This window comes from Nyctibius grandis, chromosome 4 (genome assembly GCF_013368605.1).
Source record: "Nyctibius grandis isolate bNycGra1 chromosome 4, bNycGra1.pri, whole genome shotgun sequence".
Taxonomy (NCBI): Eukaryota; Metazoa; Chordata; class Aves; order Nyctibiiformes; family Nyctibiidae; genus Nyctibius; species Nyctibius grandis.
In genome coordinates, this window is record NC_090661.1 from 33,237,862 (window position 1) to 33,264,888 (window position 27,027).

The window sequence follows — 27,027 nt, forward strand, 5'->3', positions numbered from 1 at the left end:
CCTGAAAATGTTTTAACATAAAAAAAAAAAACTTTATTAAACTGAATAAAGGAAAAAAACTTGTGGAGCTGGGCTATTATGCTTGTACAACCCAACTTAAATAACTCAGCTGATCAGCAGCATGGACTCAGCTGAGAGAAAGGGAGTTTGACAAACTGTGGTTTTCCCCTCTTTGCAGAAATTCTTAAAACCAAATTGTGGTGTCTTTCCTTGAAGAACTCTCTGTATTAGAGCATTTTATCGTGTTTGAACAAAGTGAATTACAGAATGCTTTGGAAACCTGCTTGTCTGTCAGGGCTGACTGCATTAAGGAAACTCTCTAAGCATTTTTTTGTGCTTCCCTACTGTGCCTTTTCCAGCTCTTCAGGGCTTCCAAGTTGAGTGTGAGACATTTGCCACTTACTAGCTCCGGTGCTGGTTCCCGTGGCTGACACATGTGGATATACCGCATCTCTTGAATTGCCCTAAATAACATACTGCATACTTCAGGATTTTTTTTGCAAGGCGTGACAGTGCTTATAATGGGCTCACCTGCCTGCAGTATAGCTCTGATTCCTCATTGCTGGTACAGTTGTTTGCACTGGTACAAAGTAGGTGTGAAGTGCTGTCATGTGAAGTTGACAGCATTTCATGTCTCTTTGCAGGGTTGCGTGGCCGTGGGAAGCGAGGAGCGGGATGCTGTGGCAGGAAACAAGCACAAATTGAAAAGTGAAGCTGAGCACAAGCACAAAGTGACCCCTTTAGTTTTGCCATGCAGGATGGAGGAAGGATAACAGTTAGGCAATTTTTTTTAATTTATTTTTTTACCAGCTATCCCCATACATCTTTTACTGGTAACACTTAGAAGTTTTCTGGTACAAGTAAAGACTTTAAAAAACATGGCTTTAGTCTTGGCTATGTCCGTTTAATTATCCTGTCAGCTACTAAAGCATTTTCAATAGTGCTAATTGAAACACGAGCCAATTTACTAATTAGCCAAGATTACACGGGGAATACACAAAGGGAAATTGCCTTTCTGTGTCAATATTTCCTCCTTTACCCTTTATGAAGACCTGGTGCGACGTGACCAAACTGCAGCACCAACAGCCAGCCAGGCAGAGCCCCTGAGCTCCCGGCGCTCCCGAGCAGAGTCCCACGGAGTCCCTAGGAGATGGGCATGGAGGGGCATGCAGGGTTTTAGACTGAGGTCCTGGTCTCTGCCTCAGGGTACAGCCACTACCCGCACAGTGTCTTCCTCAGCAGACCTTTTCCCCCCTCCCCTGTGACCCACTGTAGCAGAGATGGATGTTTCTGGACCTGGCCCTCACAGGAATGGAGCAGAGGTACCCCAAGTGCTGCACACATGGCAGGGGTAGGGGCATGCAGAAGGACTCTAGGTCACCTGTGTGGGTCCCAGCCCCTGCCTGTGAGGGGAGGGACAGCAGGGTCATAGGGAGCCCTCCTTGCTACCTGTGCCAGGAGGCAGCGCCAAAGGCTTCTTCCCCCTCCTCTACCAAGCAAGTTATACCTTGTCAGTCTGGGTGGACATTACAAAGATCTTTCCAGGAGTAAAGAGCTGAAATATGGGGAAAGAAACCATCTCTACCATGAAGCTTTCAAAAACCAGTTGGGCAACCACCTACCTGCCAGAAATGGCTTGGTGGGACTGGCCCTGCCCAGAGATGGGGTGATAGCTGAGTGCTAGCAGTAGTTTGCAGCCCTGTTTTCTGAGGTCTTTTGGTTCCCTAATGGCATAAAGGAACTTAAGTGAGGAAGAGAAGGTGCCCTAAAGAAGTGCACGGCTCTCTTCAAATGAGAACCAAAACAGAGGAAGCAGAGTAAGTTGATACTCATGTGAATAAGTGATGCTTCCACCACCACTTCAAGCTCTCTCTGCTTTCTTCCCTCACCCTCCTTATGGCTGCGTTGCTGTAACATCTTCCACATTAGGAGTTCAAAGCAAGTTGGTACTGTCCCCTGTCAAATCCCTGTGAGGAATAAGGATCACAGCCACTACATGGGTATAGAAACTGAAGCGCAGAAGTATCAAGTGACTTGCTTGGATGGCTTCAGGCTTGCCTGGAGAAATACATAGGTATTCGATGTGTAGAATAGTACATAGTGATTAGCACTGCAGAGAGCCCTATTTTAATGATAAGATGATAACTAGTTATCATCTGGTTATTCCGTAGGCCGACTTGAAGACAAAAGAGAAAAAATCCCGTTTCTGGGGGTGCTTCTGTCTATGACACCTTGCAGCCAGCTAGTCTGGTAGTGAGGTGGTCCAGGCTGTTCCCCATGTGCTTGCCGCACAGAGTGGGATCTCTTGCACAGCTGCTCTTCCAAGGTCCTCATGAATGACACAGCCAGTTCCTGGAAACTGGCCCACAATGGCTTGTCTCCAGCTCTGTACTAGCACCAGTTCTTCTGTAACTCATGCATCAGCAACTTGCACATCAATGACCTGCTTGAAACTCTGTCCTGACAGTTCGTCTATCCTGTTGACATCTGCTTAGGTAATTGGTACCAATGTCTGCTTTGACCTTAGAGACACCTTCAGTTCTGACCTGGCTTCTAGAACAAACTGTGGCCATCACCGGTGGCTGCAGCTGGATGCTTCAGAACCTGTTCCTTCCTCCCTAATTCCTGTGGGAGCCAAAAACCTTCTTGCATGAGCATGAGCTTAAGCCCAATGTGCAGCCCATCTGTCTTGATCATACTTGGGATAGGTTCCTAAATCATGATGATTTCCTATCGAAATTAAGATCACCCATCATCTCCTTGGTCAGTCTAGTGAATCTGCTTTGGGATCTAATGATCCTCCTGCTCAAACACCTCCCATCTTTGTCTGTGCTGTGTGACAGCCTAATTCTTGGCTTCAAAATGGCTCAGCTTGTCCCACCTTGAGTTACTTGATGCGCAACTCCATGTGACCATGTGCATCATATCAGGGCTTCTCTTGCTGGCTTCTTCACCTTGTCTGCCAGCACTGTCATGTTGCTCTGTTAAATATCTGCCTGCAGTGAGCTGGGCAAAGACAGCGCCTCACTATGCGTAGCCTTATTTAATCCCTTCAGGTTTGCCTCAAATGTTGACATCTTACCTAGTCAGCATTTCTGCAGTAGGACTTCTCAATGAGGACTTCTCAATTCTGGCAGAGTGAATAGGTCTTGTCTGTAGTTTCATGTTGAAATCCCAGCCCAGTTCAGAGCTCTGGGGAAGAGTCAGACTGGCACCACGCACTTTGAAATTCATGCTGCAGGGACCTGCATCCACAGCAAATCGGATCAGGATTTGGGTGTATCAAGATGTGTCAAGAACACTGTGGCTTGACCCAAGATGTGTGCACTAATGATTCACATTAATGAGTTACTACAGATCTCCTGGTACTTCTTGCTGTCCCAGGGATGTTTACCTTGCTGTCTTGGCTACTTTCCATCCTGGCTAACAGCATCCCACCAGGGACTGTAAATCCTGCCCTTGTACAGCCCTGCCTGTTTCAATGGTATACACTATGTGACATCTCCTTACTTAGGCTGTTTTTAGAGCTGAGCCTTATTTCACATTCCAAAGTCACGCAGACACATCCTCTTAACCTCCTCGGCAATAATTCCTGCAAATGAGAGTCTCCACACAGAGAGATACTCAATATTTTCTAGCACATTAATCAAATAACCATCCAGTTGTTGCCTTATGTGTTGGAAGTGGACATGTTGTCAAATAAAATGATTTTATAGATTATCCTCTGTACTTCCCAGACAGGGAATTTAGCAACATCATGTGCACCAAGTCCTTTAGGAGAAGTTTGATGTCTATTCATTTCATCTTCTGTTGCTTACTCAGGGAAATCTCATACTTAATGTTGCTCCCCAGAGGATCTTTCCCATCCCTAACTTTTAAAACCAGTGATTGTTTCTAAGTGCATGTTGAAAGGAGAGCCTGGACCGCCATCATTGGTGGGTTGTTGGTAGCAGCTTGCAATGACCCCAGAGAAAAAGAAGAGAGCAAGCAGCTATCCTGATGTCTGCATGGCCAGGTGATCCCCGGGAACGCCGGCTTTCAGCTGGCCCTGCTGCGTCACAGCCCAAGCCGAAAGCATTGCTCGGTCTGCTCAAAACACCACTGAGGCCTGAATTAAAGAGCTCTTCCCACCAATGTACTCAGGGAGGGGTTGAGACTGGACTATGCTGTGGCTCAATGCTGGCAGTGGGGCTTTGGTGTTTGCAGAGTGGCTCCTCACTGCCAGCTCCCAGTGGCATTTAACGAAGGCAGTTGATTGCCAGGAGAGGCTTTTGGATGGCCTCTGTTGTTCTCTGCTTTCGAGCTGTCTGAGGTGCATCTTGGATATGACGAAGCTGTCAGAGAGAAAGGGAAAGGCTGGAAAGTGTCCTCCTTTCCCCACGTGGAGCAACCAGAGGCTGGGGAATGAAAGCTGCTTGGCTGAGCAAGGTGGGCTTCAGATCCCTCACTTGCCGTTGCGGTGAGCGTGCCACCAGGGCTGCTGCACTGCCAGCCCCTCTGGTGCCTGCTTCTGCCTCAATTAATTTCAAGAAGCTGTCAGGATGTTCTTGCAGCAAAATGTTCCCGAGCCTCCTGCTCCCATGTGCTCTCTGCCTCTTGGTGTCCTCCTGTCACATCCCTCGTGTTAACGTGATGTTTTCCCGGGGCGGTGTTACGCTCCAGCCCTTCTCCCCATCCATCTCCTCTGCTCTCCATGCCTTCTGAGGAGGTAGCTCTCAGTGTGGCTGCAGGTGAGAGATGAGATTGCGCGGGAGCAATCTGTGTTTTGGCCTCCAGACAATTTACGACAGCTCAGGACGCAGCTGTAGTTACAGTGGCTTTCATAGCGCTGGAGAGAAGCGAGCTGCTCACAGTGGCTAGGGAAGCCGCAGACCCTGGGAAACGGCAGCCCCAGCAGCAGGGGCGGGCTGGGAGGGGTGGCCTGATGGGCCACCGCAACCACCCTCCATCAGCGCTGACCTTTCTCCAGTGACAGTCACGGGAGCAGCCAACCAGCTGAGAGAAGGGCACTGCCCCGCAAGGGAGCAAGCCCAGCCCCGTGCCCCGATCACTGCAGGCTGCAGAGCAACCCAGGGGCTGGGATGCTGGTCTTCCCTCGGCCACAAAATCCCAGCGAAAGGTTAACTGCTCCCCTGTTATCTGGCACTGGGTCTGTGAGCCCTCACGCCCCTCCCAGTGTCACTGCACAGTCCCTGCAGCCTTCTGCCATGCTCCTTTTCTCCTTGCACGGGGAGGTCTGGCAATGTGCTGGCTCTGGAGCAAGAGCAGGCAGCACCTGTGGTTTGGCTGGAGCCCTCCATTCCATGCCACCCAACTGTGGGTGGTGCCAGGGTCCCCACACCACACAGCCCACACCTCTGGGCTCCTGTGCTGGATTCCCAAAGCTTTCATGGTGCCGTGGACCTGCTGAGCACTCACCACCTCTCAGCAAAGCTGGGGAGGTCGGACACCTCCTCCTCTTTTGGGACTCAGTCAGGTTGTGCGAGGGGTGCAAGGTCCTGCCTGTGTCCGTGCAGGGCACCTGCAGTTTTGGTTGGTGGAAGTTCTGCCCCTCACCTGTTGTTCCAGAGACAGGCAAAAGGTCCTTTTCTCCCTATGGCTCGTAGCAAAGGAGGAAACCAGCAATTTACTGGATTGGTCACTAAATTCAAACACCCTTTTTGAAAAGCCACTGGAGGCTTGAGCGTGTGGTAGCAGTCCAGTTTGCCGCAGAGCTGAGCTGGTGTAGGAGTCCAGAGGGTTTGCTCTCTCGGTTTTCTGTCCCAAGGAGGCTTGCTTTGCAAAGTCAGCATTTTACCGTGCATCCTCCCTATGGATCCCCACCACATTTTCTTCCTCTTTCTTGACTTTTCTTTTTTTAAACATTAAAAAATGACTACGCTAAGGAAACCTCACTGCTGTGGGACTACTTAGTAAGCTGTATAGAGCTCTCTGTACTTAACAAAATGTGCACGCAGCGAGTCATTATTCCTTGAGCCCACAGCTCTGAGTACTCATTGCACAGATGAGGGGCTCACATGAAATCAGGCTTTCCATACACACAGCACACGGCCGGGGAGATCATCTGCCAGGCACGTGTCCTCATTAAATGAGCATTTCTCCTCCACTGTGGTATGTGCATGCACCATTCATGGAGACGGAAGAGCCACCTCATAAAAAAAAAAAGAAAGAAAGAAAGGAAAAGAAAGTTGCTGTATGAAAGCAAACTTAAATGGTTGTGCATGCCTAATATTAATTGCATAAAACCTTAGAATAGCTTTGTGACGATACCTAAGCTGGGCCCCGGGAAACAAGGTCTGTGGTTTTTTTTCCAAATTTTTGCAGACAAGCAATACTGAGTGATTTGGAGCTCCTAGAATGGAAAAAACATCAGCAATGGTAATTATGAAAAGGATTTTAAAAAGCAACCCATGGTCAGGAAGCACTGACTGCTTTTGAAAATCCTGCCTTCTGTTTTGTAGTGTATGAGCAAGGAAAAGACCAGAGCTATGAATCAGCTGTAGGTTTAACTCAGCAAATTGAACAAGATTTGCAAAGTACCAGAGGCCCAGACAACATCTGGTTCAAAAGCCAAATTCAGTCCAAAGAAAATGCAATGAAATTATTGTGGTGAAGTCTTAGCCAAGCACCAACACTTACACCAGAGAAGTAAAATTTAAAATCCTACATTCTTCAGACTGGATTAGCAGAGATGGAAAGGGTCTGGAGAAGGGAAAGGAGGCTTGCTGGCATTGGCACAGGATGTGGGTAGAACAAGCACTGGCAAAAATAAAGCTGATTTATTTTAGAAAGAAGAATTAGAGGTGATTTTCCTTGCATATTCCTGCACTTATGGATATAGCAGAAGTTGTCCAAACTTTTCCCCCTATCCTGTATGCCATCATTTGAAAGACAGGGTTTGGGACCAAGCCAAAAACAAGAGTCAGCACAGGGAATGGGATTTCTGTAGTCAAGAGTGCAGGAGCAGTTATGACTTGAGAGTCAAATTGGAGGAGGGGTGGATAATTTTGTGGTCATTAGTGATACCAGTAGGAATGCAAGCTGCAGCGATGAGAATTAATCAACCCTCCTGTTCTCCATTGTGAAATGGTGATTTTCAGGGGGTTGCTGGCAGTAGCAGCATCCCCAGGATGGGGATTGCAGCATCCCCAGGATGCAGGGATGGACTGCTCATTCTTTGAAGCGCTGTGGAATCAAAGACACTGGATATATTTAATGCCAAGGGCTACCAGCTGAAGGACATAGGGATTTGAAGCTTGGGGCTGTTTTTCCAGACTCTGTGATTGCCAGTCCTGCTTTTCTCCTCCTTTCCGTCCCCAGCCGAGACTGATTGTGGACAAAATGCACCAGGGACTGCTCTGAACATTGAGGATGGGCAGAGAGGGGAGGTTGTAGCTGCAGGGCCACATATGGGTATGGAGCTGTGGGAAGGGGCTTTACTGGCAGGAGGGGCAGCTGGCCTGGTGGCTCTCAGGGGCAGTTGTTTTGGGGTAAGAGAAATGCTTTTTAACTGGAACTGACTTTTCCTTTAAAAAGTGCAGTTCCAGCTTAGAGTTGTGGCCAACTGGGAGTCCAGGAGCTCTGAGATGGCAAGTGCATGCCCCTTTAGAGTGGTTGCATTTATACAAGCATGTAATTTTATGTGCTTATCAGTGCACATGCAGACAATGTGGCTTTTAAGAGGGTGTGAGATCAGCTCAGAATAAAAGCACCAGTCCCTTCTGTCACGAGTGAGGGAAGAGACTGCATGAAGCCTTACAGCCACCAGGAAAGCAAGGGGAGCACAGGGGTCATTTTCAGCCCGCAACAGTCTGTGTAGCCCTGTCTGGAAGGAGGTGGCGGGTTGGCAGAGCCTTCAACTCATTTCCCTTGTTCTGTTTGTGTGTGAAAGCTGAGGGACAGTGATGCCCTCTGGATAAGGTATGTATTTGCTGTGAAGGAAACCATGGCACTCATAAGAAATTTGCTTAAGGAGAGACATAGGATGTGCTGCCTGGCTGCTCCAGCAGCCATCACCTTTCCGAGCAGGCTGATGAAGCTGTTCCTTCGGCAGCTGATGAACTCACATGACCTAGGGTTCGCTCTGAGGTGAGTTATATCAGCAGCACGGTGCCTGCGGGGTGTGTGTGCTCGTGCGTCTGCTTTTTCATGCCTGTGTGTGCGGTGGGTGGCAGGGTGAGGGACGCCTGCTTCTCTGCTGGCCATGAGACCTCGTTGCCCGCACACTGAGCTGTGAGCTGCTGTGCTGGCGGCTCCTGAGCCCCTCGCTGGTTTGCCGGGGGATCAGAGCTATTTTTGTCTAACTTTGCTTTGCAGCGTGGCCTGCCTTCATGCCTTTGGGTTAAACAGAAAATTGGCCAGTGTCACTTGCAGGAGTGGGTCTTTAGCCTTTCTCAAGGGCCATGTTGAGCTTGTTCAGTGGGTGAGAAAACTTTGACTCTCTAATGTCCCCATTCAATTCTTTACTTTCCTCCACTGTTGCTTCTCTGTTCCCTTCTCCCCTTTATGACACTTACTATTTTTCCATCCACAGCAAAACAGTTCACATCAAGGTAATTGATGATGAGGAGTATGAAAAAAACAAGAATTTCTTCATTGAGCTGATGAGCCCCAGCATGGTGGATATGAGTTTACAGAAAGGTGTAGTACTGGCCCTCCAGACTAACATTAACATTCTTTCCTCTTCTCTTCCGTCTCCTTCCTCCTCTTCTCCTCCTCTTCCTCTGATGTCTCTCTGTCTCCAACCGCTCTGCCCTAAACACTGCTGTGCGCACACACCGTGTCACATGGTACCCATGGAGGGGGAGTGATGCAGGGACCAGGGAAAGGCAAAGTGGCAAGGCGGGCAGAGAGAGAAGGATGGAGAGCAGTCCCGCTTGTCCGTATTTCTGCGGCAGCTTGAGAGGGACCTTCTGCCATCCCCACTGGAGGGTCCAAGCAAATTTTGTAGCGTCAGCAGGAAGATGCTGGCTAGAAACACATCCAGCATCTCAGGAGGTCATCGACCCTCCCTGGTCCCATGGGGTGTCCTGGTCAGACCTATGTTAGATAAAGACAGGAATCGAGGCCTGGCAGAGAAGCAGCTCCTGTAATTTCTGAGAAGGACTCGGCAAAGGCTGCGCAGCCACCGGTCCGGTTACTGCGGAGCGTCTCTGGGAGCTGGAGAAGAGGGCAGGGAGGAGCTGATGCCCCGCTTTGGTCCCCTGAGGGCTCAGAGCAGCTGTGTGCATTGCAGGGGTGCTGGAGGGAGCCAGGCAAGCTGGCAGCAGGGAGAAGGGGCCAGCCCCACTCCAGCACCCAGAGTATTTCCATTTGAGCCTCAGAGGCATTTTAGTCCCATTGTATCCCCTGTGAGGTCCCAGCAAAGCTGTTCGCTCCCAGGGAAAGCAGCATCCTCGCTCCGGGAGCAGGTCAGGGGGAAGAGGCAGACACTATTGAGGAGAAAAAGCAATAAGACATGCCATTTTAAAAATGGCAATCAGAAATGTCAGCCTCCTTCGCAGCTGATAGAGCTGTAGCCTGCCAGCAGAGACCCACCTCACCCCGCTGGGGAACGTGTCTGTGAGTGCCCATCTCTCTCTCTTCTCCTCAGGCTCCCAGCCCAGAGTCCCTGCAGATTTATTGTTAATTGTGAGGGTAGCAGAAGCAATTGATCTTCCAGATAAAACACAGTGGGTACCCTAGGGTGGTCCCTGGTGATTTCCAGGCAGCCGATACCCGTTCTGATACCATGTGACACTGAAAAAAATGCGCTGCAGAAGTCGCCTCCCACTAACCATCAGCAAGGTCCTCCTCCTCCTCTCCTTCCCCCCTCGCCCCTTCGCCAGCCCCTTCTCCCCCTAACACGTTCCCGCTCCCCAAGGAGCAGCTGCGACGGATGCCCCGTGTCCAACAGGCAGGCCGACGTGCACCGCCCCACCGGGGAAGGGGCTGCGTGCCAGGAGCCCGCACCGCTGCTGCTGCTGCTGCTGCTGCTGCCGCCTCGCCTCCGGCCGGCCGACCCGCTGTACACAGTTGTCTCTCTTGTTGTCCCTACAGGAAGACCGTAAGGGTTAAGATAGTAGATGAGGAGGAATACGAAAGGCAGGAGAATTTCTTCATTGCCCTTGGTGAACCGAAATGGATGGAACGAGGAATATCAGGTGTGAGATCCTTTATGAAAAAAATGAAAAAAGAAAAAAATCAGAATCAAGTCTCCAAACCCCAAATCCAGAAAATATAACCCTCTTTCTCCTCCTTCCCCTCCCTCTTTTTCTCCTGCTCTTGTAGAGGGATCATCTTTTATTCTCTGCCCTCCTGTATTCTCGCTCTCACCCTGTTTCGGTGACATTTCTACCTTTTAGAGCCCAGCTTACTTCTGATCCTCCTTTTGTGCAATGCTTGAGCCTCGGAGGCTGTATTATTTTGATTGGGTTTCCTTGTCTTGATCTGTTTTATTGTTCTAAGCACACCTTTGCTGTTCTCCCCTCTCCTGCTCCTTTGCCAGAACCTTGGGGAACGTGAAAGGCAAGAGAAGGGTGTAATGCATGGCTGCCCCTTCGGCTCCTCCTGTATGCCCCCTTGTCCTTCCCTCTGTTGTTCCTTGCCAGTGGCATTGCCTTGGTACACCTGGGTCCCTATGATGTGCAATGAAAAGCTCGCGGGAGAAGAGGGAAGGCGTGAGGTATCTCATTTTGCTTTTATTTTTAAAATGGTTCTCCATGTCTTTCATCTGAAAACCCCCTTAATGTGTTGCAAACAATCACAGCCAGTCATGCAGAGGGTGTGGAGCTCTGCTGAGGTCCTACTTCATCAGCAGTGACACCCAGGATCTCCCAGCAGAGCAGAATTATAGTGGGAGTAAACCCTGACTTATGGTTGTGCCTTGCCTAGATGTATCTTTGTCCTTGTCCACTTTGTCACCGAGTGAGTCTTGCCATTGGCTTCACCAGCTTTGGGGTGGCCCGGGAGGGCCAAGCTTTAAACAGAAGCACTTTAGAAAAGGGAATTCAAATGCACCTTCTGTGTGTCTGATAGGGAGTAGAGACAGACGTGTGTGCCCACAGGCTTATATCTCCTCCCGGTGCTGCTGCAGGTGATGAGAACACCTGGCAGTTGCCCGTGCATCGCACAGCCTTCCCTTGCTGAAATGCGTCTTGTCTCTTGTCTCGCCGGCACAGCAGCGACCCTCTGGCCAGTCCGAGCTCCCATGCACAGCTCTGCAGGACATTTGGATAGACATAGCTTGCATTAGCATGACAATAGCATCTGTGCATTTGTAAAATGTAACCCCAAAGAGAATTCGTAGTTGAATGCCATTAGACCACCTCAAGCAGCCCACAAACAATGAGGGACACTAGGTTTCACTGTGTGCTGAGCACAGGCCCTCAGGTTTCACCAAAGTCCAACTGCCCTTGATCGGAAGCAGTGACCAACCTGCCATAACCCATGGGAGTATGTCCCAGCAATTAATTGCCCTCTAGGGTAAAGATATGGGCACGGCTTCTAGGTAGAAGTTGTCTGGCCTCAGCTGGTAGCCACTAGTTATTTTCCTACTTTTCTCCATCAGATTAAAGAACTATGTAGTGTCCTGCAGCTTCTGTGTAGGCACCTGCTCACTATAGCTGTGTTACCAGATTTCTTCTTGGGAGTTTAAGGAGATTAAGCCCTTCGAGTCTGTGACTCCTAAATGTTGCGCTGGGAGGTCTCCTCTCCGCACATGCCCCTTCCTGTCCTCGGGGCTCCCACCTCCATCTCAGCAGGTACAGGAGGAAAATCACCTGCCTTTGGCTCTCTCCTGCTTATGTGCTCAGCAGCCTGGAGCATCACACTGAAGCTTCTGCTCGGTTGTCTGCTCTCTGTGAGCCCTGCATCCTTTTCTAAACCAGTGAGCTTCAGGATACAGAGTCAGGATTGGTCTGGTTTCTCTGAAGTCCTGCATTTCTTTTTCCCATATAGGCCACTTTGCATCTGGCTGAATAAAAACACTTATTTGAAAAATATCCAAATAGCCCTTAAGGTGGTTCAGTTGTAAAATGTCCTCGTCGTTATTAGGACTACCAAGCCAGTTTGCCGTATTGTGGGTGTCTCATTTACACCAGCATCAGCTGGAGTCAGTGGAACTGTCTGATTTGCAACAGGCAGAGAGGAGATCAGAGCTGGAGTAAATGATCTGCAGCACAGAGCCTGCAGGCCAGACCCTTCCCACACCAGAGGTGAGGGTGCACCCTTGGATGGACCCTCTTTACCTGGAGGAAGTGAAGGACCATGCCAAGTAGCAGACGCGGAGCCCTGCTTGGCCTCGTTAGAGACAAGTCAGAGCGAGAGCACCATGATTCTAAAATCTAAGAGGCGGGAGGTTAAAATGCATTTGTAAATGTTGCTGGCACAAGGTGGCACAGTCGCTACATTAATTCCAGGGCATCTGGAAAGCTCCCCAGCTCGGTAGTGCTGTGCGTCATGGCATCTCTGACGAGCATACCTTGTGCGTGGGATGAAGAATAAGGAGCTACACGAGGCTTTCCCATGCAGAGCATTGGCAGTGATCGACAGTGGATGCTGTTGCTTCACAGGGCGCATGCGTGAGCAGCCGGCTCCCGGTGGAGAGGAGGCAGCCCGGGATGCACACGGGCTCGCAAACAACTTATAACAGCCCCACACCTGCTGCGCAGATGCTACCATAGCCCCACACCCACAGATGGGAATATCCCAGACCGCAGCCGCCTAGCTGGGACTCCGCTTGGTTTTGTTGCAGTGATGAATGGGTCCCCACGCGACTCACACGGCGAGGGCTTAGCACAGCTCCTGCTTCTCCTGGGAGGTTCAGGCTGGGTTGCTTTTGATGAAGAGTCTCTCTGGGTTTTGGCTACCCACACGTTTGTTTCCAGCACCGCAAAAGGCTTGGTTTTCTTGATGGTGTGTCCTCATTTTGTTGTTACTCCCCCCATTAGCTCTGTCCCACTGAGCCAGTGCCTAGGGTTCTGTAGGAGTATTGGATGTTCTCAGATGGCTCTTCGTAGTGTCTTCAAAACATTCTTTCTGGCCCTGTTGGGAGCAGGGCAGTGTTGGGCGCCTCAGCTGACTGGCAGTCGTGTTTGGAAGTGATCTGCGATCTGGATTGCACAGAGACAGCCAGTCTATCACAGTCATGCCTGCACTGTCACAGCTTCGTATCGAGAGCCTGTGCTCACCCCAGGACCTCACCTGAAGGACACAAGCTAGGTAGCAGTGATGAAATCAGTGATGAAATGTGGTGCCCTGAAGGGCAGGCAGAGCTGACAGCGGGACTGGTGATCAGGGGAATAGCTGTGTGCTTCTCAAACCAGCCTGGGGCAGAGTTTGGGTGGTTTATTTTGGATGCAGAACTTGGTCTGGAGCCCTGTGCTATTAAAATCCCCTGTGCTGTCCCTGAGGGTACCTGCACTGCTGCTGGCTGCAGTGGCAGCAGTTTCTGACAGACACGTAGCAAAAGAGGACAGGAAGCGGGAGGAGGGTTCGCTACTGTGTGGTTGATTTGCATTACTGGCTGCGCTGTCCCATACACATGCCGGTACAAAGCAGTTGCCACCAGTCAAGGGAACATCTGCTTGCCCTGACTGGAGCTGTGGGGTAGAGGGGAATGACCTTATCTTGGGCTGCACAATTAGATGAGGCTGTGTATCTCCAGGAGGGTCACTGTGACGGCCAGAGCTCAGCAGGAAATTCATCCTATTGCTTTTGCTGTTTGCACCTGCAAGCACCTTACCAGGGGAAAGCATCTCTACTCAGGAAGGTACTTGTGGTGGTCCAAACACGGATTCCTGTCTTCTGGTTGCTCAGGGCCTACACAACGCGTAACGGCCACTGAAACAGCCTTTTGACTGAAACATTTTGCATCATCTGCAGCTGCTGCTCCTTACTGTTCACCCCCAATTATATCAGTGCCGTGCTGCTTTGAGCCTTGGGGCACTCAGTTGTTAACCCTCACCATAAGGAGACCTGACCATTTACTCCTGCTCTTTGCTTTTCCCCCCTTATATAAATGTTACATCTACAATACCAAACCTTGTCCTGCAGCCCTTTTGTTCTTTTTCATCAATTGCTTTCTGCAGCTGGAGTTTTTCGAAGACTTTCTGATCATCCAAACAAATCACATCAAGTAGTTCTACTTTAGCAGCTCTTTTTGTTGATGCGCTGCAGTAATTCAAAGAGATGAGAATAGATCTGCGATGGGTATCTTGCCAGCCCGGTTTGTGATGAAGACTTGATACTGACTCAGTGGTGGCGTATCAGATGCAAGGAACACTAGCAAAGATGGCGCTTGCCGCAAGCTGGTTATACCAAAGTGAATGAGTAAAAAGAAATCAAAGAGAGACTCACATTCTCTGCTTGGCAAAGATGGTAAATGTGGCTTTTCTCTATCCTGCTGGACATTTCCCATGTTTCCTGGTTTTTTTGGTCTTCTCCATTTCTAAGAAATCAATCTCTGAATCCTTCTTGTCTCACCTTTCCTCTGTATGTGTCGTCATGTAAACTGAATCCTCGTCTACTGACCACTGCAGGGCTTTGAAACCTCCTAGCACCCTCAGCCACCTTTCTGGCCATCCTTTTTTCAGCACCTTTTTAAAGTGTTCCTGCAGTGAAACAAGTCCTTTCCTTTATGACAAGATGCTGTCTGTTGGTTTGACTCTTGCTCTCATGGCAGCTCTGGTGTCGTGTCAGCTCACAACTCTGACCGAGGATGTTGCTGCTGTCAGCCAAGCAGGATTTTGGAGAAATGCTTTCTTCACACATCAGCTTTCACACTTTGTCTGCAGTACTGGATCACAGGAGAAAAACTTGTTTTGCTTTCTCTGGATAAAGTTGGTCTTCTGCTTAAATTGTAGTTAACCTTAGTGTTGATGGAGCCCAAATGGCAAGGGAGGCTACTTTGGAAGATTTCACTTGATAGCAGATAATGGTGAAAATAGCATTTGGAAGATTCTGTTTCTTGAGGGTAATTGGGAGTCTGCTCCTGCAAATTCAGCTCATGACACAGTGGTGGAAGATTCAACCTCAGGGCTGGTGCGTGAAGGCTGAGTCTTGAGGGTTACGCTTTGTAAAAGAGACCGACATCCTTCATGCAAAATTTTGCATCAGAAAGCATGTCTCCCACAAGATACAACTTCACTGGGAACAGGAGCACAGAGGGCTGGCGAGCACTATTAAACAGCTTGCTGGCATGACCTGGCTTGGGAAGATTTTGTCTGAAGTCCCCTCAGCCCTCCCAGCACATTGTCAACTGGACTGGACAAATCTCATAACACATCTATTGTGGTTTAACCCCAGCTGGCAGCTGAGCGCCACACAGCTGCTCTCTCACTTCTCCACAGTGGGATGGGGGAGAGAATTGGAAGAGTAAAAGTGAGAAAACTTGTAGGTTGAGATAAAGACAGCTTAACAGGTAAAGCAAAAGCTGCACACACAAACAAAGCAGAACAAGGAATCCGTTCACTACTTCCCATGGGCAGGCAGGTGTTCAGCCATCCCCAGGACAGCAGGGCTCCATCACGTGTAATGGTTACTTGAGAAGACAAACGCCATCACTCCGAACATTCTGCCCTTCCTTCTTCCTCCAGCTTTATATGCTGAGCATTACACCATATGGTGTGGAATATCCCTTTGGTCAGTTGGGGTCAACTGTCCTGGCTGTGTCCCCTCCGAGCTTCTTGTGCACCCCCAGCCTCCTCGCTGGTGGGGTGGTGTGAGGAGCAGAAAAGGCCTTGACTCTGTGTAAGCACTGCTCAGCGATAACGAAAACATCTCTGCGTTATCAACACTGTTTTCAGCACAAATCCAAAACATAGCCCATACTGCTACTATGAAGAAAATCAACTCTATTCCAGCCAAAAGCAGCACAACATCTCCTTTCAATCAAGTGTCAGGACCCCTGACGGGAAAGCTTCATGCCCCAGAGGGAGGATATAGCTGGGAGTCTCAGAGGAAGAATTAAACTGCAAAGGAAGAAGGATTCCTAGCTTGGATTGATCCAGCAAGTTATCTATATCAAAATATCGATGAAATGATCTGACTTGGTACAGAGATCCATGCCTGGATAAGATAAGCTGCATTGATACGTGAACACACGTGCTGCAGTTTTCTGAAGCATGGGCAGATGCTGAGAAACTCCTTCTTCCATCAGCTGCTGATGGGAATAGCAAAGAAATGTTAGATTGCTGTTACCTCCATCCCCGAAGGTTTAGCTTGCATCTCTGTAATTAAGCTGAATGTTGCTGATTCTCCTGATGGAGAGGAGTGTCTTGGAGTCTGCAAGAGCTTTGCTATTGACTTCACTAATAACAGCATTCAGGTTAATGCTGCAAAATCTCTGCCTTGTTTAGCCTATAAAAAAAACAAACCCATGTTTATAGCCCTTCACAGTCCATTAGGGAAACAGTTTGCTCACCTCAGTGAGCAAATCTGGAGGCAGAGCCTGTGTACAGTTACATATGGAAGACAGGGGATCCTTACCTCTTTGGGGAACTGAGCCCACGGTTTGCATGGTCGCTGAGCTCCTTGGGGTGCACACGGGGTGCAGGCAATGTGTTCTCTTGCCTTTGGCTGCCTGTGACTGCCCTGTTGTGTGACTGAGGGTCTCCTCAAAATGCACAGCCTCCTCTCCCTCATTTCAGCTCACTCTGTAAATCTCAGGCCTTTAACAAGGATTCTCTCATCTATGCATTGTCTTCCTGGAGTCTTTAGGGATATTGATTAGAAAAGATTTATGTTAATGAAGAATGAGTCCCGAATAAAGCATGCAGTGTGGACAAATCTCTCTCTGAGGTAAACAGCAGAAAGAGATATTTCACTGTTTAGAAAAAGTCTGGGACACGTATTTAGCACAGGATTTACAGGATTGCCCGATTAGTGGTCTGCTTCCATCCTAAGCCCAGTTCCTCTTGCTTTAACCTTCTTTGGCTTCAGTAGAGTTAAAGCAGGAGGGAATTCAATTCCTGATCTGTACCCCACACCAACATGCACGTCACAGCAGGATTTCACCCCAAAGTACATTGAAAACATGCAGATGAAATAATTTATTAGTAATTAGCTTTTTAGGAGCTAAATTCAGGTCTAAATTGACCAGTTTCAGGGGTGGCGGGGGAAGCAGAGATCATGCACACAATTTTGACTTTGCCAAGTAAAAACCAGGTCTGCCGGGCAGAGAAATCCCAGTAAAGGAGGAACTGCAACCCAGAGCTGAAGGCTTTGAGTCTCCTGAGAGAGTCAGCATCACCTACGCTGTCTGCAGGCACGGGTGTTTGCCTCCATTCATGCCGTGCATGGGTTAGGTAAGGGATACTTGGGACTGCTATTTTGGATTTGACTGTGGAGCTAATTTTAGCATCTCCCTGTAAGAACACGCATGTCAAGCCGCTGAGGCTACCTGAGATGCCAACAGCAATGAGGTGGCCTGGCTTGGCCCCATGAGGAGCGTGATGCGCAGAGCAGGAGTGCAGGAGGAGGAGAGTGCCCTGGGGAGAGATGGAGGGATGCAGCCAGGGCCAGGGGCAGCGGAGGGAGGCTTGAGGAATGGAACAGCATGGGGGCCATTGGCAGGGCTGGTATGGGTACAGCATCTCCAGATGGACTGTCAGGAAACATTACAGGTCAGGGCTAAGGGCACATTAGCAGATGCACGTGTAGGAAGGAAACTTTAGTTGGTGAAATCATTTTCTTGCTTGCATGCACAGCATTCACTCAGGAATATAAAGATAAAATAATCCCTTGGCTTTTTGCATGCTGCATTCTTGATGTTTCATTCGTAGCTTTATAGGCTTCTTCAAATATTCATGTATCATATCATAAGTGAAACGGAGAAAAATAGTTCTTTTGCAGGCTCAACAGCAAACGGGAAAAAAAAAAACCCTCAAATCCCAGAGCACTAGAATAACAGTTTTAAAAAACATGAGGAACCAATGATTTTTTTTTTTTAATAGCCACAGTAACTTAGGGGCCCAGTGATATTTCATTATATTAAATTTGAACACCGAATCGACCCATTGTACTAATGCTTGTAATTGCCAAATGCAAATTAAATTTCCCCACATTGTTTGGAGAACCAGAAGACCATGGAATAGTAAGGAGGCCACAGGGTAGCATGGAGCTGCAGCAGAATGGAGCTACAAGGAGACTCCAGCTTGGTGCTACAAGGAGCAGTGACAAGGCTGTTGGAGACTTGTAGGCAGAGCTGCATGGAGGACAGGAGGTGGTGCGGGCAGGGCAAACTGTGTGCTTCTCATGGCTCTGTGGCACTGTACATGCTGCAGAACACATTCACAAATGGTTCCTCCAAAGGTTTTTGACTCTCGAAAGGAATAGACTCTGAAATACGAGGGGTGCTCAGCAAGGAGCCTCTTCATTGCCCCTTCCCCTTTCACTCCGCCTTTGCCTGCCTGCACAGACAAGGCAGATCTCCCCGAGTGCGCGGGTATTTCCAGCTGGGGAGATGGATAGGTGGATGAAGGTCTTGACTGGGCTGATGCCTCTTCGCAGGCTGTCGGGAAGGCTGTGCCCATGGCTGCTGCCTGACGGAGCAGAGACGTGACTGGGAGCCGGCACTCAGGATTGCTTTCCCTGGCTCTGCCACTGATGCACTGTGTGACCTTTGACAAATCGCTTAGGAAACCACTTTCAAGCCAGCACAGATACAATTAGGTGCCTCTGTATATAAATGCCTGCTTTTCAGAGGCCTGAACCAGCAAGCGTGGGTAACTTAGCGCTTTTGGACTCCGGCCCACTTCTGAGTTTGCAAAACATTCCCTTTAGCCTCTCTTTGCCTGCTTCACCATCTGTCAAATGGGGCTGTTAATATTGACTCAGTCTTTGTACAGAGTTTTAAGCTTCTGAAACTAAAAGTGCATGATAATAAGTGTTAGTAATTACAATACCATCATCACATGCAGCCAAGCCTTCAGGGACTGGTTTGCTGTTTGAAGGACAGGTAGAAGTCAAAGCTAAGGCACAGAGCGGGTGCTTGGCCCCTTTCAAAGAGAGTTCAGTATTTTTTGCTATACGGACTCTTCTGTAGTTAGTTTGAAACTTGGATGCAGGCTGTGGCTTTCTAGGGGCAACACCTAAGAGGGATCCAGCCAGATGTTTCTTTGTGACAGCTCTGGGGAGTGGGGAACTCAAGGCAGGGGAGGGCCAGGACGTCACTGCCCCAGGCAGCAAGAGGGCTCTGCTGTGCCTGTATAGAAAGTCAGGGTAAGGTTGTCACCTGCAAGGACCTTCTCCCCCATCTCCTCCCTTCCTCTAATCTCACAGGACCACACGGTCGCATTTCCCGGGAGGCAGTTGCATCCCACTGCGATGACATTGCACAGCATATGCCCGTGCAGCGTTGTCAGGCAGACCTGCGCTTGGGAGCAAAGAGAGCCAGGAGGACTCAAAGCGATGATGCTTTATGTGTGCCTGTGCTCCTTTCGGCACCCTGACCCTCTGGGAGCGGTACCTGTGGGGCGCAGGATAGGCATAGGTGAGCCAGGGCATCCCGGGGATGACCCACAGCCGTGTTACCCCCTGCCCCATTTCATACTGGAGGCCAGCACCCATTTTATCAACACCTCCCCTGATGATGCTCTTCCCAGTGAGCTGCCCCTCACCCCTGGCCACCCTCTCTTCTCAGCCACCCATGGGTTTACCGGGTTCTCCCCAGTTGTGCCAAGCCTCTCCACAAGCACACACTCCCAGCTGACGCAGAGGCATCTCCCGTACCTTTGGGTCAGTTTGGGTCACGTCAGGCCCCGACAGCAAGCATAGCCATCCCCCTCCACTTTTCCCTTCCCCTCCCTGCTACTCCCCACCCACATCCCATCCCTCTGCCTTCGCTTGTGGGGGTGTGACTTTGGGGAGCCAGCACCCCAGTGCTCGCCAGCCTCCTCTCCATCTCACTGCCGCGGGGTCAGCTACCCAGCCTGCGCCCAGCATGCAGCCCCGGCGAGCTCGCACGCCGCCTTGCGCCCTGTCCATCGCTCACTGACAGCCGTCATCTGCAAAACAGCTTGTCCCCCGGGGATATTAACTTTTTCCCTCTCTTCTTCTCTCTCCCTGTCTTTCTCATGTTCTTCTCTCCCCACAGCCCTGCTGCTCACCCAAGGTAAGTGCTTCTTCTCCTTTCCTCTGCCTGCTCTGGCTGTGTTTTCGTCCCCTTCGGTCAGCACCCCCCCAGATTTGTGTTTGCTGTGTGGTAGACAACCCCAGCCCACAGTGTTCACGTCCAGCAGGAAGTAGTTAAGAGCAATGCATTAAGAACATGACAGTGATTGACTGACGTCTGAGAGCCTTCCCCATGTTCCAGATTTTTTCCCCAGGGTTTTGGGAGATGACCAGGGTTGCAAAGCAGAACATGCAGCTCTGACTGGTACAGGGCCATGACTTGACCCTCTCTTCGGGCAGCTCTGGGGCTTGGGTTGTGCTGATGCACTGGGGAGCATGGGGCTTTTCTGCACAGGGGTGACACTCCTGGGGTGCAGGGCGGTGTTGTCTGGGGTGGCCAAGGGTGCAGGTGTCCTCTTCCCATGCAGGATCAGGCCATGCATCACCCCTCAGAGCCTGCACCCAGGTGCTCTCCACCTCCCGTCCTGGAGGGTCCCCAGGGTGCGCCCAGCACCAGGGCAGCGCTACGAGGGCACAATAAGCATCAGCACCTTTTCCCTCTCACCCTCAGCTCTAGCTCTGCACTCTTTATCTCTTCTACCTGTGGCAGGACTTTATATGTATTAATACTGAGCCCCCTGCCTTCCTTGTCCGAAATCCCTGTTAACAGCAGTCTCGATCCCACTGCGGTGCAATGTACGCCTCCTGTATTTTTCTTATTCCTTCAATTCCAGAGATGATTACAGGTGAATTTGCACTAAAGAAACATTTGTCAAAAGATAAGGGAGGCACGCAGGGTGCAAAGAAGAGCTCGAGTCTGACAGGTTTGCAAGCAGAGCTGAAAACCAAAGTGTTCATCACACCTGAGCTGTGCTGCGAATCGAAGGAGCAGCATCTGCTGCGCAAGCTTCAGTCTCTGCTGCTTTTCGGAGGGTGACAAATCTGCTGCACAGGGGATGGCCTGAGCTCATTGGCTTTTGGGCTAATTAGGAAATTGCTAGTGGCAGGCAGAAGTCCCCAGCTCCCCAAATATCAGCTTAGGGTGTTTACGGAAAACTCCTTGGAGCTGTTTGCGTGTTTTCCTTTGTTACTTCTTCAGGTCTGGGAGGACTGGAAATAAGTTAAGCACAGCCTCCTTCACAGTAATTTTGTTGCTTTAATTCAGTAGCTGCCTAATTTGATCAGAACCCTGGGAACGAAATAATTTCTATTAAAATAACGTAACTTTCCTCCCTCTGTTGTGGTCCAGCCTGATTGCTTTTGGCAGCCATTATTGGAGAACTTGGTCACCAGCTATGGGAAGTTGCTTTCCAGTTAATACACAAAAGCCTCCTCTCTGTCTGGGAGGGGAAGTCCCTGGGCTGCCCCACTTGCCGGGCTGCCCGCCGTGCCTATGGTGCATGCTTGGCCCACGGTTCGAGCCCGCGGCGCTCAGCCCCCGCACGCACCTCAAGCTAGTGGCCGGACGGCGAGCAGAGCCCTGCTCGCTGCAGAGGCACATGCTGGAGTGTCACTCAGCGGCAATCATGGCTAATCAGCGGGGAGAGAAGTGACGTCCTCGTTTAGTCCATGTCATGTTAGATTTAGATTACATGGACGCGCAGGAATCTTTGTAAAAAAACTGCATTATTGAGCATTTCAGTGGAATCTGTCGGTCCCGCTCCTCATCCCCTCCCTCCTGGAGCAGCTCGCACAGCTTTTCCCAGGCAGTGTCCCTTTCCCCGGGGCTGTCTCCCTGGGACCCTGGGCACCCTGGCTCTCCTCTGCAGCCCTGGGGCATTCACCCTCCCACGGCACCTCTTTGGCAGCCGCCACGGGGCCAGCAGCAGCACAGCCCCCACTCGCTGCAGTGTCCCCGTCTCTTTGCAGAAGCCCTGGGATGCCCCAATGGATGAACCCAAGTGAAAATGCCTCTCTTATCGCAGCAGCCTTTAGCTGGGGGTAAACAGGAGATCCTGGCTCTGCCCCCCCTGCCTTGCAGGGCCCTCCCTGGGAAAACAGGGCTGTGGATGTTACACAAGGCAAAGTAACTGGGCAGGGGAGAGCCTTTGGCACAGGTTCAGCTCAGCATTTGTTTCCTCCAAATGGGCTTGCTGAGCCAGTCTTGCAAGGCTGTGCAAAGCTTTTGAAAGCCTTGCTTGGCCAAGTGTCCTGTGCCAGCTGTTAGGGCTGCAGAGGACCACAGTAGTATGGAGTGGCTATGGAGTTACTTGAGAGTCAAACCTGGGTTGTTTTTTTTTTTTTTTAACTTCTCTGATGCATAACCTTTTGTTTCGGCACTGGCAATGATGATCTCTCTGTATACTCTTTATACAGGGAAATATTCGATACCAAAGTGCATAGCTACTCCGGTTGTCCCTGCCACTGCCAGCAGAGGACAAGCTGCGCTGGTGGTCTTTCCAGCCTTTGCAAAAGTCACTGAAAGCCTGAGCAGAACCTTGACTTGCAAGTTTTTGGGCTCAGGAGGTTCAGATCTTTAAAGGGATGAGGAATTATCTAAGTGGTAGATGCTTCTCTACTCTCATTTCCACATATTCACCCAGATCAAGGAAAATATTTCTAAATATGTTTATTTATGCATTAAAACTCATGGGTCCACTTTGCAGTGGGAAAGACTGGGGAGCAGAGACGCCATCTGACTGGCCTGTCGGGGACGGTCATGTCAACAGCGATCTCAAGGCAGAGCCGGCAGCGGAGTAATGCGCAGTTCCCAGCCCTGTGCCTTAGCCTCCCTCTCATGAATGTGCAGCATTTCCCAGTTAGTGTTAAGGACGCTGGGGCATGTATATGGGATGTATCATGCCTCAAAAATAGCTTTCAGGGCTAAGTAAGCAGATTCCTCCCTTTTTAGAAAGCAGCCCAGGCTGTTGGTGCTTGTGCATGTGTTGCAGTAAAGGGCATATCCATATGCTAACCTAAAAGCCAGAGTGTCTTTTAGCCAGCAGTCTTCCCCAGTTGTGACTGATGGCTTGACAGCACTCTGCAGAGAGGAGCTCATTCATGCTCACTGTTTACTTTTTTAGCCAGGATTATATTTTATTGAGCCGCAACAAAAAAATCCCATTTTAATTGTATTTTTAATTTCTTCCTAGCAGCGCGGTCCCCAGAAGGGGTGACCTTCATGCAGATACACGCCCGCTCTAGAAATGGATGGAGACGAGATAGCTCGAGGGGTGTGAAATGGCCTTCATAGCAATCTTTCATGAATACATTGCTGGTTTTAATCCAATTTATTCAGCAAGTGACAGGAAATACAAACTGGTCCATGGCTGTTTGATAGTCTTGCAGCATTGCTGAGGTGATGGGTAGCTACCTCTCTAACGGTGTTACAGGGCCTTCCCGTTGCCTGTTTCAGCTCAGGTGTAGTGGCCAGATTACCGCATGGAAATGAGCTTTATCTAGCTTTGATTTCTGATGTGTCCAGAGGGCTACAGGCAATGTCCAGTTCCTATTTGGTCCCCCCAGTCTGAAGGAGGTTGAGCTAGCAAGCGCTCGTGGAGTACTGACCTTCCAGGAGCAATGCGTGATGTAGGAACACTGCTCAGTGCTCCCCTTTCCCCTGGAGGGGCTCTGCTTGGAGTATTTTGAGTCCAAGAAACTGCCTATCATGTGTAAGTCAGAAAGCGCTTTGCAAATAGCTGCAGATCGAGTCCCAGGATGGCCCTTCAGGGTAAATCGTTCTCAGTGTGGTGAGAGAGCTGAGGGGTGAGCATGGCAGGGACATGCCCAGCAAGGCCGCAGAGCACGGCAGTGGCAGGACCATAACTGGGACCTGCTGGCCCCCCTCATCTGTCTGAACTTTAAGGGTCTGAACTGACCCTGAATGAAGCAGAATAAGTGAGAACATGGAGTGGTTTAGCCAGAAACCTCTCCTCGCTTCCTGCAAGCAAGTGTTGGGTCCAGTGCCTAGCGAGTGTTGGCTGTGGCCATTGCTACACCCTGGGCAAAAGTGGACTTCATTCTCATTCCTCACACCCAGCCTTTGATCTTACCAGAGCTGTTTGTCTCCTCTGCTTGTAGCATCTCCTCTCTAACCGATGGGCTCCCTGGCACAAGGAGCAGAGTACCTTCGTGCAGCAACCCCAGCTTGCGTAGCCTTAGCAACCTGTGCATGCTCCTGTAGCCCAGATAGGTTGCTAGCACTCGATGGTAGCACACACCTACACACCAGAGCGGGCAGGGTTTAGGGGACCCCTCTTTCCCCTCCTTCCGTTTCCCAGGGAGGAGGTGGAGGCCGCCCAGGAGGTCCTGGCAAGCTCCTGTTCTTGCTGGGCATAGCCAGACCTTCTCAGGCTTAATTGGGGTTGGCAGCAGGGAGTCCAGGGTGCAAGCTGTATTGAAAAGAAGTTACTGATGCTGATACAAACAGAAATCAGGCTAGTTAATAATTAAGCTGCCGCTTGGCAGCATTCACCTTGACAGACCTGACCTTCCAAATTAAAAGTCTGTCTTTTCCCATGTCGCCCCTTGTGTTTTATTTATTGCAGCCCTTGATAGTCATCTTTACAGGCTAACGCAGTGGTGTGATGTGTGACACACCTCACCGATGCCCTGTCTGTGCTTCCTGGAGGAGTCCTCCAAGACCCCCATCCCGACACCTGGTCCCTCAGGAGATGGGGGCCTGTGGCAACCGTAGCCTGCCCCACGCTTACTGCAGAGACAGTGGCCTCCTGCGGCTCTGAAGGCAGACTGGTGCACCATGCTGCTGGCTGAAGTGCTTCTCTGAAAGGCAGGAGCAACAGGAGTGTGCTCTGCCATTGGGATGTAGCAAGAGTTTATTCCTTCTCAGCTGTTGGATCTATACACACGGGGCTCAACTCAGTCCTCAGCATCCCATGGGAACAGATCGACCCAGCAGACTTGGAGGTTCAGGTTGGGGTCTGGTGTTTTGCAGAGGTTGGCACTGATTCATGCTACAGGGTGCTCAAGTGTCCTAAATGGTAGGTGGGGAGAAGTGGCCGATTCATGTAGGTGCTTTGTATTGCTCTTTGGAGGTGCTTAACTCCCCCTTAATTGCATGGTGAGTATAGATTGAGGCAAGAAACATGTCAACTGGGCTCTTAAGCTTGTCCTTCCTACCACAAATGGCACTGCTCTAACTTCAGAGGACAGTCAGCAGCCTGGTATGTGGCACCTATGGATCGCTTGCACGAATGCATTGAGCAAGATCCAGTACAGTATTGGCATGTGACTCAAACTGTCTCCTACAGCAGGACAGAGGCTCAGTGAAAATGCAAGGGCAGGTTCAATGTTTTCAGAGGCACCTTCAAAGTTTGTTAGGTTTCTGTGCTTTGCTTTCCTGTTGCGCATTCGCAAATGTGACTTAATGAGGCACAAAGAAATTACCTTCTTTTTTCATTATCTGCAAGCTTCTTCTATTAACATTTCTGTGAGGTACCCATTTGGAGATGCTGCCTATGCCTGTTCTCTTGCAGCTGACATTGAAAGACACAGCCTGGGAGTGGTATTCAACCAGCTACCCCCATAGGACATCCTTGACGTGCCTTCTTGGGTGACCGTGTTTCTTCTCTCTGTGCCCCAGTCCACTGTATTCACCACAGACAAGCTGCGTGGTGACAGCAGTGCCTCCATTATTCACGTCTCGATGGACATACTGTCAGCAGGCTGCAGGTCTCCATCGCTGGTCAGCTTGTCCCTTCACCGTGAGTGGCCTACTTGGGGCTTGAAGGTGCCTCTGGTGGCATTTATTCCACTGACAAGGTGCCCCCTGAAAGTGCAAGTCCCACAGCCCTTCAGTGCTGTGGTAAGCACCAGCACCTTCACTTTGGTGGAGTGTCCCATCCCATGCTTCTGGTGCAGCCAGCGCCAGGGCCACCAGAGCTCTCTGTCTTGGACGTGGACATGTCTCTCGATTTACTCTCTTCTAAGAGCTGCCTGGCAAGCAATTGCCATTATCATCAAATCATTAAGTGAGCTACAAGTGGCTTGCAGAGGCCATAAAGCCACCTGCCAGCAGCTGAAGCTCCTGCTGCTGGCCACGGACATGGGGGTTCCCATGCAGCCTGCCTGACAGCCTTGGTGGCAGTCAGAAGAGATGAAGGAGGTTGTCCTCCTCAGAGGAGGGTTTTGGGTCTCACGCTGTCCTGCCTGGCACAGGTACATAAACCAGCATGAGCAAGACACCAGGTTCTGGGATCAAGCCGTGTTGGATACTGCTGCCTACAGGGAGGAGAAGGCTTTCTACACTGCGTGTGCTTACAGACCCGCCTGCAGCTCAGCCTTGCCTAGATAGCTGATACTTGCATGAGGCTCCACGTTGTCTTACCATGCCAAAGGCTTTTGTCAAATCAGTTAAAGTGGGGACTTGAGGTTTGTTGCATTGTTTCTCCTAGAGTTATTAAGCCGAGGAAATTCTGCCTGGTATTCCCCGTTTTCAGGGCAGCTCCTCTGATTCCAGGCATTTGCTTTCTGCGCTGTGCAACCGCAGCCAGTGGGCAAGAGCCCAAGGGACCGTGCCACCAGCTGTGACCTGCAGACTCTCTGATGTAGTTACTTCCCAGCAAAGGTTGTAGTGAGCCAGACTATCCCCAAGTCTGGGCTTTGCAGCCCTGCTGGGATGGCTGCTGTGCTTTTGCTCAGCTCAATACTGTCAGCACACATCAGTGCGCGCTTGGCTCATCTGCCAAGCTGGGCCTTGCAGAGCTGAGGGTGCCTCCTCCCCTGAGCTTCAGGTTGTGGTGGAGCTCAGACAGGAGAGAGCCACATATGTGGTATGGCAACTGGCGTGTGAGCACCAGCATTTTCGACGAGGGATACCACTTGTCATCTTCATACACTCCCAGGTAGAGGCAGAGACTGGAATTTCTAGATCTCTCTCTTGGAAAACTCCCTGCTTAAGTGAATATAAGTAACTTGAATCTTGTTCTTGATGATCATCAGTTCATGCCTCCAAGTACAATGTAAGGCAGAACATTT

At 50.2% G+C, this 27,027-nt stretch overlaps 1 protein-coding gene across 7 annotated transcripts in view; it reads left to right on the forward strand.

The window, feature by feature from the left end:
• The window catches only part of SLC8A3 (solute carrier family 8 member A3), a 119,759-nt gene that overhangs the window by 85,214 nt on the left and 7,518 nt on the right, over positions 1–27,027 (forward strand). For 4 of the 7 annotated variants that reach the window (XM_068398937.1, XM_068398930.1, XM_068398936.1 and 1 more), the window contains 2 exons: positions 8,534–8,640; positions 20,075–20,092. In XM_068398937.1, coding sequence (XP_068255038.1) covers positions 8,604–8,640; positions 20,075–20,092 — 55 coding nt within the window. In that variant the 5' untranslated portion in view covers positions 8,534–8,603. Of the gene's footprint in view, positions 1–8,533; positions 8,641–10,038; positions 10,143–20,074; positions 20,093–27,027 lie in introns of all 7 variants that reach the window. The other 3 variants (XM_068398933.1, XM_068398934.1, XM_068398935.1) reach the window with 3 other exon arrangements.